A 14,919-nucleotide genomic window follows, 5' to 3' on the forward strand; every position below is an offset into this window, starting at 1 on the left:
AAAAGGGGCCAAATAGTTTTAATGAGAGAATGGGAGCTTTTACTAAATGTCTTCATGAATAAAGCTAGAGGAAAAGTGAGATTTTTTCCAATTCAATTAGAAGATGTGAATGCAGATTTTGTTGATGTTTCCACTCAAGGAGTGAAGAAAAGAAAGCAGATTTTGATGATGTTTCTACTCAAAAAGTGAAGCAAAGAAAGCAGATTTTGTGTTTTTGCCAAAATAATTGAAAGTGGAAAGGGAAGAAAGGTCGGTTGTACTTACAAAGCTTTTGGCCTTTCTGACTTTACCTTTCTTTGAGCCATTGGATCAACTAGTTTGAGGGAGGAAATGTTCGTTCCATATATGCATATTGGAGCATTGGTACCAGGGTTGGACAATTTTTCTTAGATGTTTTGGTTGCAACGAAGATCTCACGTTTCTACTTTTTGGGCTCTCAAACCATTACTTCCAACACGAACGAAGGAACTCACGACATCTTGTCACTCAATGCTCATTATGGTGCAACAAACTTCTTGAGAAATTTGTGATTTTATTCAATTGTGTTTGATTCTAACTCTTTGAATGTATCAGAGGCCACTGAATGAATTTTTATCCAGTGTGATGGTGGTACATTGAAGTGCACTTGTCTTGAATTATTTCACTTGAGGTGCACATTCATTTCTTGCATCACTTTCAATTTTGTTGCTACTATTACTTTCAAAAATCTAATTTCAACCATTACTAATTTCATTTGAAGAATTACTTCACTTTTGGTTGCTTATTGACAAATCAAAAGTGAAGTTTTATTGTTTGCTAATCAAATTCAGGTTTTATGCAAGAATAGTAAGTGGATAATAGCATACATCATTTAGTGACACACCCCAAAGACCAGAAAATCTCAGTCCAAACAGAGAGACTTTCAATTGTGATAGGATTGGTTGTCTAAAAGTGGCATGCAAGTTTGTCAATTCTCTTGATCTAATTCTTCTTGCAAATGACTTCATTCCTTCCTTTAGGGTTACATCTTTCAGTGGAAATATTGAACTAGGTCTAAAATCTAGGGTTTTATCCACAAACCCTAGATCTTTCTTATCAAGAGTTCCAAATTCCTAGGGACTATTAAACAGCTTTTAGAAGGGTTCTAAATAACTTATAATTTAGTGTGAGGGACCCCTTCAGCTCCCTCTTGCTCCTTGACTACTTGCAGTAATCCTAGTAATATAAGTCTTTAACATCAAATGCTCAAGCTTTTGAAGAATCATTCTTGGATTTCTTCTGATGAGGATACTCATTATCATTATCATCATTTCTCTTTCTCTTCTTATCTTTCGATGCTTCAGGACAATTATTTCTATAATGTCCAAAATTATGACATCCAAAATATTGGACTTTTGACAAATCTCTCTTTCCTTGCGAATTGGATCTTCTATCTATGTTTTTATTTTGAAAACCAAATTTCTTCTTAACAATAATCCCCCCTAGATTTTGCAGCAAAGGCTTGAGATTCCTCTTCATCGTGTCTTGGGATCTTCCCTATAGCAATTAGTCTAGATTCCTCTCAAGTGCAATTAATCCATAATTCTTCAAAGCTTGGATTATCCTTTCTAGCACAAATGCCAGCTGCAAATGAATCTCATAAATTTGGTAGGCCATTGAGAGCAATAGTGATTAATTCATATTCAGAAATAACCCATACTTTGCAGTTGATCTCTTATGTGAGCAATTCTCATGAAGTAGGAGGCCATAGGTTCATCTATTGACATTTTTGCATCACGAAGTTGATTTCTCAAAGACATCTTTTGACCAATGTTGTTAATTGAAAACAAGTTAACAAGAGTATCATACACTTCCTTTGATGTAGCTAATTCTGAAACAAATGGAATCAAATGATCCTTAAGAGATTCAAATAAGATTCTTTGAGCCTTGACTTCACCCTTTCTAAACCTTGCTTTCACATCATCATCTGGTTTAGGTACTTTGCCTTGGACATATTGCAATACTTCATGTTCTTCTAGGACAAGATCGATCCTCTTCTTCCATGCTTTGAAGTTAGAGGCTCCATTAGGTTTGTTGCCCTCCTTGCATATAGGAGTTATTTGCTCAAATGTCTTCTACATAGAGATAAAATATTCCAGCAAGAGAGATTAATCCAACAAGATGTGATCTTCAACTTTCTTCCTTCACCAAAGCTTTGATACCATGTTGAAAAACCAAGTACAATGTGTACAAGTACTATTTCTGAACTACTGATAATTATTTGTGAATTATTAGGGCTTCTTTTTAATTCTTCTTCTCCATCAAATAATTGCACTTCAAAAATTAAACTAATAGCCATGACAAGAAAGTAGAGATCACAATGCACAATAAACAAAAGACACCAGAAATTAGGCTAGTGACAAGGGCAAAACCCACAAGGGGAAAACCCAACAATCCTTCATTTATAGAATCAATCCAACAAAAGACATCAAAGTCAAGATGACAGACAACTGACCAGCATAGATGACAAACTCCACCTCTCACCAAGAAACCAAGTTAGTCCTCCTCAATCTGACTGCAACCACAAGAGATAATTTGGCTCTCTTTTCCAAAGAGATAAGTCACAGAAGCTTAGTCCTTTACCACAGAGATAAGTCACAGAATCTCAGCCCTTTACCACAGATATAAGTCACAGAAGCTCAGTTCTTTATTACAGAGAAAAGTCACAGAAATCTCGGCCCTTTATCACAGATATCAGCCACAAAAAAACTCAGCCTTTTACCACAGATAGAAGACACAAAAGCTCGGCCCTTCTTGCACAGAAATAGATTACAGAATTCGACTTCTTCAAACAGATTAAACTTGTCCTTGAGATGCCACTTCAATCTCCATCGTTCTGCTCCTTTATGTGCTTCGTATGGTTGGAAGGTACAATTGTTCTATGCTTAGATTGAATGATCATTGAGAAGAGGACGAGTGAATTCAATATACAGTCATCATGAGGTCGAATGGGTGCCCTAAGAGGCTGAGCCCACTTGAGCATTGAGAGGAGTCAGCTTGGTTTCTTGTGGAGGGAAAATTATAAATTCAAAATTCAAAATTCTTCTTTTGCAAAGGTCATGAAGAACATGCCTTTCATATTTTCTTTTGACAAATATAATTTCATATTTCATCATTACAAGTACAAGTGAATATTATGAAGACCGGCCATAGCTACATATTTCAACAGTTCTAACCATTGATCCATGCCACCAAGGGATTGAAAGTTAGCGGTTGCCCAATATATTCCATCGGCTTCACGTTTGAATCAAGAACCTATGGCCTAGGCTTCGTCTATCGATGTTAAAGACTGCAATTTTAACAGCATGTGATTGGAAAGGGTCATTTTTTGAGGCGGATGGATGATTAGTTATGCAAGAAGAAAAATTTGAGACATCATAAGATCGATTACAATTTCCTTATCGGGAAAAAGGCGATGACATGCTAAAATGGAGAATCCACTCTGCTTCTATGTTACCAAAAAACAGAAACAGTAAATCGAACATGAAACGGGAAAGAGTTAAAAAAATGGGTCTCCTGGTAAGGTTCTGGTAGCATAGCTCCACTAAATATCGGTGAATTCACCGCGTTCAAATTTGGTATGACAATACACACTTAATCAGACACAGAAAACAGAAAACCGCATGGGAAATGGATATGGAACGGCAAAAGGGGCTAGGGATTTTCTTAAGGTTAGAAACCAACCCAAAACCTTCATGATATGCATAAAAAAATTGATAGCAATGTATTAATGTCGTGTGGAAAGAGATGAAGAATGGGAACAAAACGACGGTCTTCTGGTCAGGCTTCTGGTAACAGATAGGATAAAGCAGGTTATTCAGAGAACAAAAAAAAAAAAAAAAAAAATTGGTGCTAAAGCTGATCAACTGGCACTCGTTGCAGATGTAGGGAGGACGGGTAATGCTCATGTTCATGTTTTGGTCCGCTCGTGATGTTTTCTTGTATGGGCATTCATTATATAAAGTGGCATTATATCTGTGTGTATGTGTGCATTGAGAGTTCGGTCCATCTAGACTTCATTAATCAATTTATTTAAGAAACTTCGTGAACAAATTGATATGATCTCAGTTTCTGAAGACCAATTGACACCCAGAACAACATTTTTTTCAGCTTGTGGGTTTTACTGGGAAAAATGTCGTGGACAAGCATAAAAAAATAACTGACCAGGGTCATTAATACAAAATCAAAGCCATTGCCGAGGTTATCTCTGAGGGTTTCCGGCACGTCGTCGCTGAATGCCGTCTCAACTCCGCAATAACGTGAGTCGCTCTTATCACCAACCCTCTGTCCCAGCGGCATTTTTTCTCTTTAAAACCAGCTTCGAAAACACCTCAATGCTGCAGAAATTGCTAGCTCGGCAACGCTGTTATGCTCGGATTTTGTCTTAGTAAAAACCCATGCTTCCGTATAAACCCTTGATCATTCAGGGTTTTGAGGGTTTTAGGTTTCGTAGATTCAGAACAAAATCATCAACCGACAGAAATTAGAAGCTACGTTAATTGACAGTACTTAGCTTCTCTAAAAGAGAATATATATATTATTGATAATAATGAATACATATGTGATATTATTATTATTTTTTTCTAAATATGATTAAAATTTATTAATGTAACAAAAAATAATACATGTTTTATCAAAAAGTGACTGAAAATGATTGTCCTCAGAAGGGAAATTAGTCTATACTCGAGAAGTGTGCTGCCCACACAGGGGAACCAGCCTGTAATAGCAATGTGTAATAGTTTTTTGAACAAAACAACAAAATTGACAACAGTTACAAATAAAAAATCAAAAAAGACCCCTAAGATGGTGACCAGGTGCACAAAAAACCTGAATAACACCGTGGCTTGCTAGATGTCATTAGGTGGCAAAGGTTCCTCCACAATTAGACACCTGTAAACCTCTAAGTCATCTTCATTGTGCTGTTGCTCGCTCGTCGTTGCTTCCATATTCATATTTCCACTTGGAGTATTGTGTCCGAGAGCTACGTCCGTTCGGTTTAGAGCTTCACCATGTGTTCTGCAAATCCCAAAGTTGCTGCCAGGAGTTTTCCTTCTGCTGGTGTCGGTCCTTTCCTGAATGATGCGATTCGGGACTACAGAGCTCTGAGGCTCCTCTCTGAAAGCAATAGAAATGGTAGCAATAATATTATAACATTTATTTTAAGATAAAATATATCTATTAGAAAAAATTGTAGTTTAGAGTATTGGTTTTCACTAATGGCATGATTTTCTGTTTTGTAAATATATATCTTCTCGATAGTGATATTAATTTATCTGATAGTATTTTTAAGTTAATTTAAATGTTTATAGAGTTAAAAATCTCAAAATTATCCCCCGATCGGGGTGACGAAGTGGATGCGTACAGGCATTATGACTGACAAAAGGAGAGGACAGCCAGGACCGCCGACCACTGCCCACATGCTTGTACAACAGGGCGTAGTGGTGTCCTGCATGACGAATGGACAACCTAACTGGAGAAGAGGCATAAGGCGGGAGATAATGAGGAGAGAGGGTGGCGAGAGTGGCAGCGGCAGAAGGATGGGACGTAAGGTAGGTGTGAAGGGGTATGTGAGGGTGGTTAGTGTAGGGAGAATGAACAAAACGCAGAGAAGGGAAGGCAAGAGCAGGGCAGCGCAGGCGTCTAGGATTTCTTCAGCTGAGCGCATTGTATCCGGGTATGTTTTTTCCTGTCTCATTCCTATAATTCCCATTGAGAATTATAGTATGTCAAGTGAGGATGGCGAGCTCTGGTACTTTGGGAAGGGGCTGCCAAGGGGTAGGCCTGAGGACAGGGATGAGGGGCAGGGGGATAGCTTAAAAGTGTTACCAACTAGGACCCAGGGCCTAAGCGCGCTCAGGGAGTGCAAAATTCTAATAAAGGGTAGGCCCTGGGAGACAAATGACGAGAATTCTCGAGTGGAATGGAGGTTAGAAGGCCCAGCTTCTTTCCTCAGACCGCGTTGGGGGAGAGCCAAGGAGTCCCAGAGCGACAGTGAGGGGCTGAATTGGGTGGGAAATCTAAGAAAGAAAGAGATGCTTAAAGCATGGACATGCAAAGATTTTTTAGTTCTAATGTTTCATGTTGATAACTGCAAATAGGGTTTTGATAACGACGAGATGGCTCGCCTAGGTAGAGGAAAGGGTCGAGGGCGATCGAGCCCGACAGTGAAAGAACCTAGCACCTCGGAGACCTCAGAGCCTAAAAAGGGTAGCAGACCCATCAATGTGGCGGTCAACGAGGTGGCCAGAGCCTACAAAGTAGGGACGGATGCCGGCATTCGTAAGTTGATTCAAGAAATGGAGGGTAGCATAATGGAGGAAGACTCAGAACCGGAAATGGAAGAATTGAGGGACTTTGTCCCCGACCCAAGGAACACTAGGGGCAAGATGTCACAATTTAAACAAACCTTGCAATTGTACTGGGTCATGAAGTGACTGCTAGCCAGGGCTTTGGAACAGGTGGCGGGGGAGATGGCAGAAATTACCCAAGGCATGCCCGACCTCAAAAAAGATCTGAAGAATATGCAAATTATGTTGTTCATGCAGGACAGGAAGCTGGATAGGATCCAGCACAGAATCATGGGGTTGTCTCCGGCGCTGGGTGACTCTGCGGCAGCACCGGCCATCATAGACTCCGAGCAAGATGATAACAAGGACTAGTTTTTAACAGTCAAACTCCAAGTTATGCTAGAATTTTTAGCGGATAGCTTTTATTTTTCTTGTCTTAGTATGTCTATTAAGACCCTAAACTGTATATCTAGCTGTGAAGTGTATCTAGCTTGGGTAGAAAGACTTGTTAAATTTTGCTACTGGATGGCTTATAACAGGTTCAGGTGGCCAACAGACTTGGTTTCCCATTCGGGCAAGTTGAGGCCACCCAAATTTTATATATGGAACAACTTGCTATTATAAATAGAAAAGAGGATCTACCTAAGCTTACAAAAAAAAAATATCTCAAAATTATGTAATTGATAGCTACTTTAAATTAATTTAAATGTTCATAGAGTTAAAAATTTCCAAGACCAAGGCCGGAGAAAACGATGGAGAGCGTGAAGGCGTCCAAAGGTTTCGAACCCTCGTCGTTCACCAGTATTCTCGAGGAGATTTGGAGCTTCAGGCTTCGATACCTCACGCAATGGGGCCAGATCTTGTCGACATGCGGGTCGGATCCAGCGTCGGGAGCTTGGGAATTGTTTTCATGTCTCGAGCGCACTGGGGAGGAAACCCTTGTCTTTGGGGTTGTCGGAGGCGGCGAGGGAGGGAAGGACGCAGTCCTCGCCCCTCACAGGATCGATCCTCTGAGAACGGATCTGGTACGCGGTGAAGGCCTGATCAAGCGGCCCAATGACTTGAAAGAATCGGACCTTCTTAACACAGCATCCATCCTGCGGCCAAAGAACAAAGCAAAGTCGTCTGAGGCCAGAGATCTGCAGGCATTTTCTGTCCTGGGGCCCAGAATCTATCCAGGGGGCTGGAATCAGTTAGAGATTGGCCTGTTTTTCAAGAGATCGGCCAGTCTATTGAGCGTCAGGCGAACTTCTATTCAGGCGCTCATTGCATGCAAACTCAGGGGTTGGTATAAGGCAGATTCGCAGATGCGAGAGCAAGATCCCCAGGCGGAGAAGATTTCAAGGCCATGGGTCATCCCCTCCAAAATCGACACAAGTCCAGAGGACAGGATTCCTCTGTTACGCACAGGACCTGTGGATATTTTTCTTGAGCATAGGAGAAATAGCCTTGGGGAACCTGCCCCCCTTTACGCCTCTGTGACCCAAATAGCAGTAGTTTCAGGGGGTAAAAAATCTAAGCTAGCCCTCAAGGACCCAGAACAGGATCGAACTCAAATTTTCATCAGAACCCTGTCAGGAAAAACTATCTGCAAGCAAATCTGGACAGGAATATTGATAAAAAATATAAAGGATGAAATACAAGCAGATATAGGCATCCCATCAAACCTGCTAAGCTTGATACATGCAGGTAAAATCCTGCAGGATAATTTTACAGTACAGCACTATGGCATTGGTCGAGACTCAACTATCATTCTAAGCACAAGGCTGAGAGGAGGAAGCTCTGGTCCAGGCCCTAAAGGCATTGGTTCTTTTAAAGATGCTGTCAAAGGGAAGGGGGAAGTCAAAAACAAGCCATCACCAACACCAGATCTTCCTGGTCCCTACATTGTGGAGCAAAGATCACAGAATCTTGTTCTGCAAATCGACTTGCCTGAGGTAAAAAAATTTCATTCTGATCTTTCTTCATTGGCTGTCATATGCAGATTCAACGGGTTTTGGCCTAAAACAGATGCTTTAAGACAATGGATCTTCTCCACATGGACCCCAAATTGTGACATCCATTTGTGCTCCAAGGGTTTCTTTATTGTAAAGTTCGACTCGGTTCAGGAAAAAGATTTTGCCCTCCATGAGGGGCCATGGTTCTGGGGCAATGTTGGTCTCTTCATGACCCCCTGGTTCCCGGGTTTTGACCCCTCCTCTATGGTGGTTTCCAAAATGCCGGTTTGGGTCAGGCTCCACAACCTACCATTACATTTCTGGTTTCCTGATGTTTTTGCAGCAATAAGGAATGCCATAGGTTCATTCATCAAGCAAGATGTGGAAAGAATAGAAAGATGCATTCGTACTTTTGCCAGAATCTGTGTGGAGGTTGATCTTAGTCAAGGGATTCCTGAAAATATAATTCTGATCCATAACAACTCTCAGTGGAAACAACCTCTTGATTATGAAAACACGGCCTTCAGATGTCGAGGCTGTCAACAAACAGGACATTTACGTGATAACTGTCCGCAAAACAAAAGAGAAAACAGAAGGAACAAGAAACAAGTTCACAAACCAAGAGGCTGGCAATGCACAGTGAATCCAGAAGAAGAAATAGAGGATGAGGGGGAGCTTAACTCCCCACCTGAACAACATGATGATCCTATTGGGGAGAATGCCGCGACTGCCACCCCCACGGCAAACAATCAGGAACATTTGTCCTCAGACTCCGGAAAATTTACTACATCAGCAAACAAGAACACAAAGATCCACCAAAATCAGGCAGAGATGACAAGCGTGGATCCAAGCATGGGAGGCATCAAACGGCATCACCACTCAGATACATCAGACTCAGACAAAGAAACAGGCCCACAGAATGCAGAAACACAGTTAGTCATTGCTTTGATCGAGCCCACTCAAGGAGAGTGGCGCAAGGTTGAAAAGAAAAAGGGGAGAAAAACTTGAAGCGTGAGTTTTACTTACAGCCGGAATTCAGTTTTTTTTGCCCTTTCTTTCTCTCTCCTCTCTTTCTCTTTTCTTATTCTTTGTGCACGTTAGTCTTCTAACGTTGCGTGGGGTGCGAAAGCACTCGAGCCCATGTGGCAGCTTACGGAATGCTTCAATGCATCTGCTTGTGTAACTTTTCATTAATTCTTTAATAAAAGGTTACCGTTTTTTTCCTTGGAAAAAAAAAATTTCCAAGACCATATAATATGTTACATAGTAATCATAAACCCATTTAAAATTGCCTTACTTATAATATCATATTTATATCTCTTATTATTATTATTATTATAGAAAAATTTATTGAAAACTATAAATATATAAATTTTGAAATGCAACATCAATATTTTTCATATAAAAAATAAATTAATTAAATTTTGTCTAAACAAGAGCTAGGTGGTGGCATGTTACCGCTTATTTGTATACATTAATTGTGTGCATATAGTTTTTAGTTTATTTAGTTAAAATGATATGTATGAAGATGAAATTATTACAAAACAACTATTTAACACGTCAAAGAAAGAAAGAAAGAAAGAAAGAAATTATTTTAACGTCCACGAGGCTAAAGATAGCCTATGGGACAGATTGCTTTTTCATCTGCTTGATGTATTCGGCCCTTTTTTTGTGAAGCTTCACAATAAATGCTCCCGTCTTCTCGACAAACCCCTCGTTAAATAGATTATCCCAAGAGCTAGCTGCTAGCGTATCTGCATAACTTTCCCTGATGTCTTTGAAGGCCTCACATTCTAAAATGAAATGTTTTTCTGTTTCCACTTTTCCAGAAGAACAAAAAATGCATACCCTTTCCTCCCACACTTCCTTTGGCCTTTTCCAGCGCCCTGTTTCACAACGGAGTTGATGAGAATTAGTCCTTAACTGAGCAATAAGAATTTTGGCTCTCCAAGAGATATTGGCCTCTATGTATGCTTTTGGTTGATGATTATGAGTGGGATTAAACACTTCAATATAGTAATTTTTCTTTCTTCCTAGCTCCTTCTCCCAAGTACGTTTGTGGAACTTTTCCATAACAAAAGCTTTTATCTCTTTGCTGTTTATGGGGCACGCGTTCAAGCAAATATCCCATTTACTAAACCATTTGTTATTTTGTTGCATCCAAGTTTTTTTGCTCTTGCACAATCTATCATTAAAGACAACCTTAGGCCATCTACCCTCTTCCATTTGCTCAATTTTTTTTAAATAACTTATGACTCGCACCATAGCAATTGCTTCAATAGGAGCAGCCCCTATTTCACTTAACAAGATATCATAAGGCACTGCACTTTTAATCTTAAATTTGTTTGTAATCAAACGCTTCTGAATTTTCTCAATTTGTCTCCACTGCATGTCGGAAGTACTGCTAGCCCACAGTTCACAACCATATAGAATCACTGGAATCACTAGAAGCCCAAAAAGAGTTTGAGTGGTCTTCCAGTCCCATAACTCTGCCTCTCTACACCTATTTTGAAAAGCATAAAATGCTTTCCAACCCCCCAAAGTTCTTTTCTTTCTACAACCATTCCAGCTTAGATTTTTGTTGAAGTCAATTTCGAGGTATTTGTATTCCGCAACTTCTTCCAGAATGTTGCCTTCAAAGTAGAACTTATGTTGGTTATGTTTTCTTTTCTTAGAGAAGACCACTACTTTCATTTTGCTGATATTGACTTGCATCCCCACACTTCTACAAAAATGCTCAAGGTATAGTAAGTGCTCTTGCAAACCAAGCGCCGATTTAGCGATCAGAACAAGGTCATTTGCATACAAAAGAAGCCTTATAACAAACTTGCACAAATAGATACCATCACCCCCTTGCGAATTTAACCACTCCTCAAGCTTGTCGATATATAAACCAAAAAGGGTAGGAGACAGTGGGCAACCTTGCTGACCCCGATATCGCTTCTAAAACTTTCAGAAATGCCTGCCGAAGTTCTAATTTTGACTTTCACCTCTTCATATAGCCTATGCACAGCTGCTCTCAAATGTTTAGGAACCCCAAGTTCCTCCATTCTTTGCCAAAGTTTATCCCTAGGAACCGAGTCAAACGCTTTTCTGAAATCAACAAAGCAACAAAAGACTTCTTCCTTATTCTCCCAAACTTTTTCAATGATGTGCCTTAAAGTTATGCAATGATCAACTGTTGAATGCTTAGGTCTAAAACCTGCTTGCCCTTTAGCACGCTTATTTCTTTCTTCTGCCCACTTGCTAATTTTGTTTTCTAGCATGCTTCCAAATAGCTTTACAAACAAAGGGTTTATCATGATGGTCCTATAATTGGAGGGATTATTGATGTCACCGCTCTTGGAAAGAGGTATTGCCAAACTAGTTGTCCAATCTGTGGGGAGCCCTTGTTGTATGATGTTGTTGAAGATTTTTGTAATGTGAGGTGCAAGGATCTTTGAGCCCCACTTTAGATATTCTGCTTGGAGTTCAGCTAAGTCTTTTGCTTTTCCAACACCCAACTTTTTGATACCCATCTTTACCTCTTGTACTGTGAAGAGTTTAGTATCCGTGTTGACCAAGGGGGGAGGGTCAACCTTGGGAACCTGCTCATAGAGTTGTCTCGCATAGTCAAACCATTTAGAAGCTGTAATATTATTTCCAATTTGTATCTTTTTCGGTTGGAGCTCCTTCCAAAATAATTTGGGATTATTTTTCCCAAGGAAGATTAGTTCTTCCCTCCTTGAAACCATGAAATCAGCCTTTTTCTTGCTTAATAAATGCGTGTAAGATTTGAGCTTTATGTTGTCCTTGTTTGACTCTTTCCAAATTCTCCTTGCCTTTTTGCATTCCTCGTCAAACCAAGCATTAACCGGAAAGCAATTTGTTTCAGACTTCTTAATTTTTGTTCTTTTGCACTTTGCAAGTGCGCATTGAATTAAATGTGTTAATTCATGACTATGAAGGTTGTGAATTGTAATTTTCTCCTTCTCAAAGAGCTTCTCTAACGTCATTTTGAAGGTATTACAATTTTCTGGGGTCAAAAGAATTCTGCCCTGTGGGAGATTTTGTTGGACATGCTGAATTTTTGACTCTAATTGTTTCTTTCCAATCCAAGAGAAACATAAATAAATTGGCTTGTGATCTGATTTCAAATCCCACAGCTGATCTCCAACCAGAACTTCGTCCATTTTCTCACACAAACCATGCGAGCAAATTACATAATCTACCACACTTGCTCCATTGTAAGTATTGCAAGTGAAATTACCGGACTTTTCCCATCTAGTCAAGCCATTACAAATGACTAAATCAAAGGCCCCACATAGAGTAAGCAATTGTTCACCAAAGAGATTGCAGCCCTTGTCCTCTGAAATTCTTTCCCACTGATGATTGCTTTCTTCTGTAAGCCAAATAGGGTCACAATCATCTTTACAACAAAGAATGCTAGCTTGCTCACTTGCAGTCCTAGCATTGAAATCACCCACTATAAGGACTTCACCTAGCTGAGAATATGTTGCAATATCCGCTTTTAAAGCTGCAAATGGATCTTTGTGGTCAAGCCCTCTACCTTTGTAGATTTTTGAGACCTGTGGCGCAAAATAGCATGCTGCAATTCTGATGTGGTTTCCATTTTCTGATATTTTGAACCAAATGAATTGCTTATTTGAGTCTTCTTTTTCTAACTGAATGAGACGACCTTCTTTCTCCCTTACTAAAACCATGATACCCTCGTGGCCTTTGCCATTCCCTGCTGCCTTGTTCCACACTGCCATCTTCCAGTATTCTTCAAACAAAGGTGTCTTGCACCCTTCATGCTCATGTGTTTCTATGAGGTAAATTATGTCTCTATTTTCCGCAATAGGCCCTAACCCAGGTCCTCGTCTCCATGGGTAACCTCTGCAGTTCCAACAAACTAATCTCAAGGAAACATGGGTATGACTTGATTGCTATTTATTTTGACGTGCAAGACTCACATTTGAGTCTTTGTCCTTGGTTTCCCGTACTGACCTTGCTTTCTGATTTCCTGTTGAAGAGTTTGTTGCCTCTTCTTTATTACCATCTTGCTGCTCTGTTTTGGAAGGAAGTCCAAATTGCGCTATCACAGCTTTGCCTTTATAAATCCATGCTCTCTTTCCTTCATCTCTTGCTGCCCTAACCTTTAAAATTTCCTCTCTTCTTTCCTCCTGTTGTTTTACAGTTAAATCTTCTTCTAGGAAAAAACGAGAACCCCTCAAGAGATGCTTCTTGCTTAGAATAATATATTTATCACCTGAGCTAGGCATAATGACTTTTATGGGCCTGGCTCTCTCCCTGTTAAACTTACCCACCCTCCATGCTTGGTATATTTGTCCTTGCCATAGCAACTTGTCTTTCAAGAAGTCTCTTGCAAGGTCAAGAGTACATTAATTTTTTCCATGGTCTTTCACCCCTTTAATAATTATGTTTGCTGCCCTATTTTGTCTTTCCTTGCCTTCACTATCTTACATGTTGTCAACCTTATAGCTCAAACTCAGGAACACAACTTAAACAACTTTTTTTCACCTATCCCTTTGATGTCAAATCCATAACACAAATTGAAAAACCATTAATCTCATACATAAAAACATATAACTAAATTTAATAAGAAACCAATTACAATATATGGAAAATTTAGGCCTAACTAATTCCTAAAAGCAAAGATAAGATAAACGTAAGTATTGTGAAACTAATTCCAAAATATTCAATTTTAATTTCTAATTCCAGATATTCAATTTTAATTTCTAAGTGTATTTTTATAGATTATTCTTAATCCAAAAAAACATTAACTTTTGATAATATTTTTTTTTTTCACCTAAACTTATTTTATTGTATTTGTTTACATGGGATGGAAAAACAGGTTCTTCGGAAAAATGACTTTTACCTAGCTTTTTCCAAAATGACTTTTGCATCTTTGTTTTTTAATTTAAATAGGCAAAATCATTGCACTATTTTCCTTTTCCACTTATTGTTTAAAAAAAAAAAAAAAAAAAAAACCACAATTGGAACAATTTGACATTTCCTCCACTTCACATCAAACCATGGAACAAGGATAAACAAAAGAAAAGGAGTTGAGGTGATTGTTAGTTTTCAGAATTTGAATAAAATTTTATTACCTATTCATTATGTGTTTCGCATTTCTCATGGAATTTTATGTATCAGAGAAGTTATTGATTGTGTTTGGCTTTAAGAAAAATATAGACTAGGAGCCCCCTCCTCGAATGCTTCAGGTTGCGGCCCAGAGTGTAAGCTATTTTTCTTTAATTGGTTCGACAAATAGTTCAAGATTGTTGTCGAGAGTGTAAGTTATTTTATTTTTAATTGGTTTGGAAAATAGTTCAAGAATAAGCTTAATTAATTGTTTGCTTTCATTGTTGTTACATATTTAACTTGTTTGAAACCAATAGATGTGTAGTTTAAGATCATAATCGAATAATATCCTATTAAATAAATTGTTACATAAATATTTCTTGACAAGTCTCTTTTAGATGATAATTTGCAGACTATGCATATGAGTTTAATTATTTCATTTGTGTTTCCTATGCATGCAGATTAACAAGAGTTATGACACAACTAATGAGACGATTAGGAAACTTGATACTAAACTGGCTCAATATAAAAATAAAAAATAAAGAAGACTAGATTTGACTTTGTCCAAGAGGCTATCAAACGACGATAAT

General features: G+C 38.9%; 1 protein-coding gene across 2 annotated transcripts in view; it reads right to left on the reverse strand.

Annotated features, from left to right (window-relative positions):
• SKB1 (SHK1 binding protein 1) overlaps window positions 1-4,519 on the reverse strand; it is a 238,743-nt gene extending 234,224 nt beyond the window's left edge. Inside the window, exon 1 of one of the 2 annotated variants that reach the window (XM_089438948.1) lies at window positions 4,183-4,519. In XM_089438948.1, the coding sequence (XP_089295074.1) occupies window positions 4,183-4,317 (135 nt within the window). In that variant the 5' untranslated portion in view covers window positions 4,318-4,519. The remainder of the gene's footprint in view (window positions 1-4,182) is intronic. The other variant, XM_089438949.1, reaches the window with a different exon arrangement.
• Window positions 4,520-14,919: the final 10,400 nt, after the last annotated feature.

The sequence above is a fragment of the Pinus tabuliformis genome, chromosome 9 (genome assembly GCF_031772625.1).
Source record: "Pinus tabuliformis cultivar Carrire ecotype Pingquan chromosome 9, CPIR1, whole genome shotgun sequence".
Taxonomy (NCBI): domain Eukaryota; kingdom Viridiplantae; phylum Streptophyta; class Pinopsida; order Pinales; family Pinaceae; genus Pinus; species Pinus tabuliformis.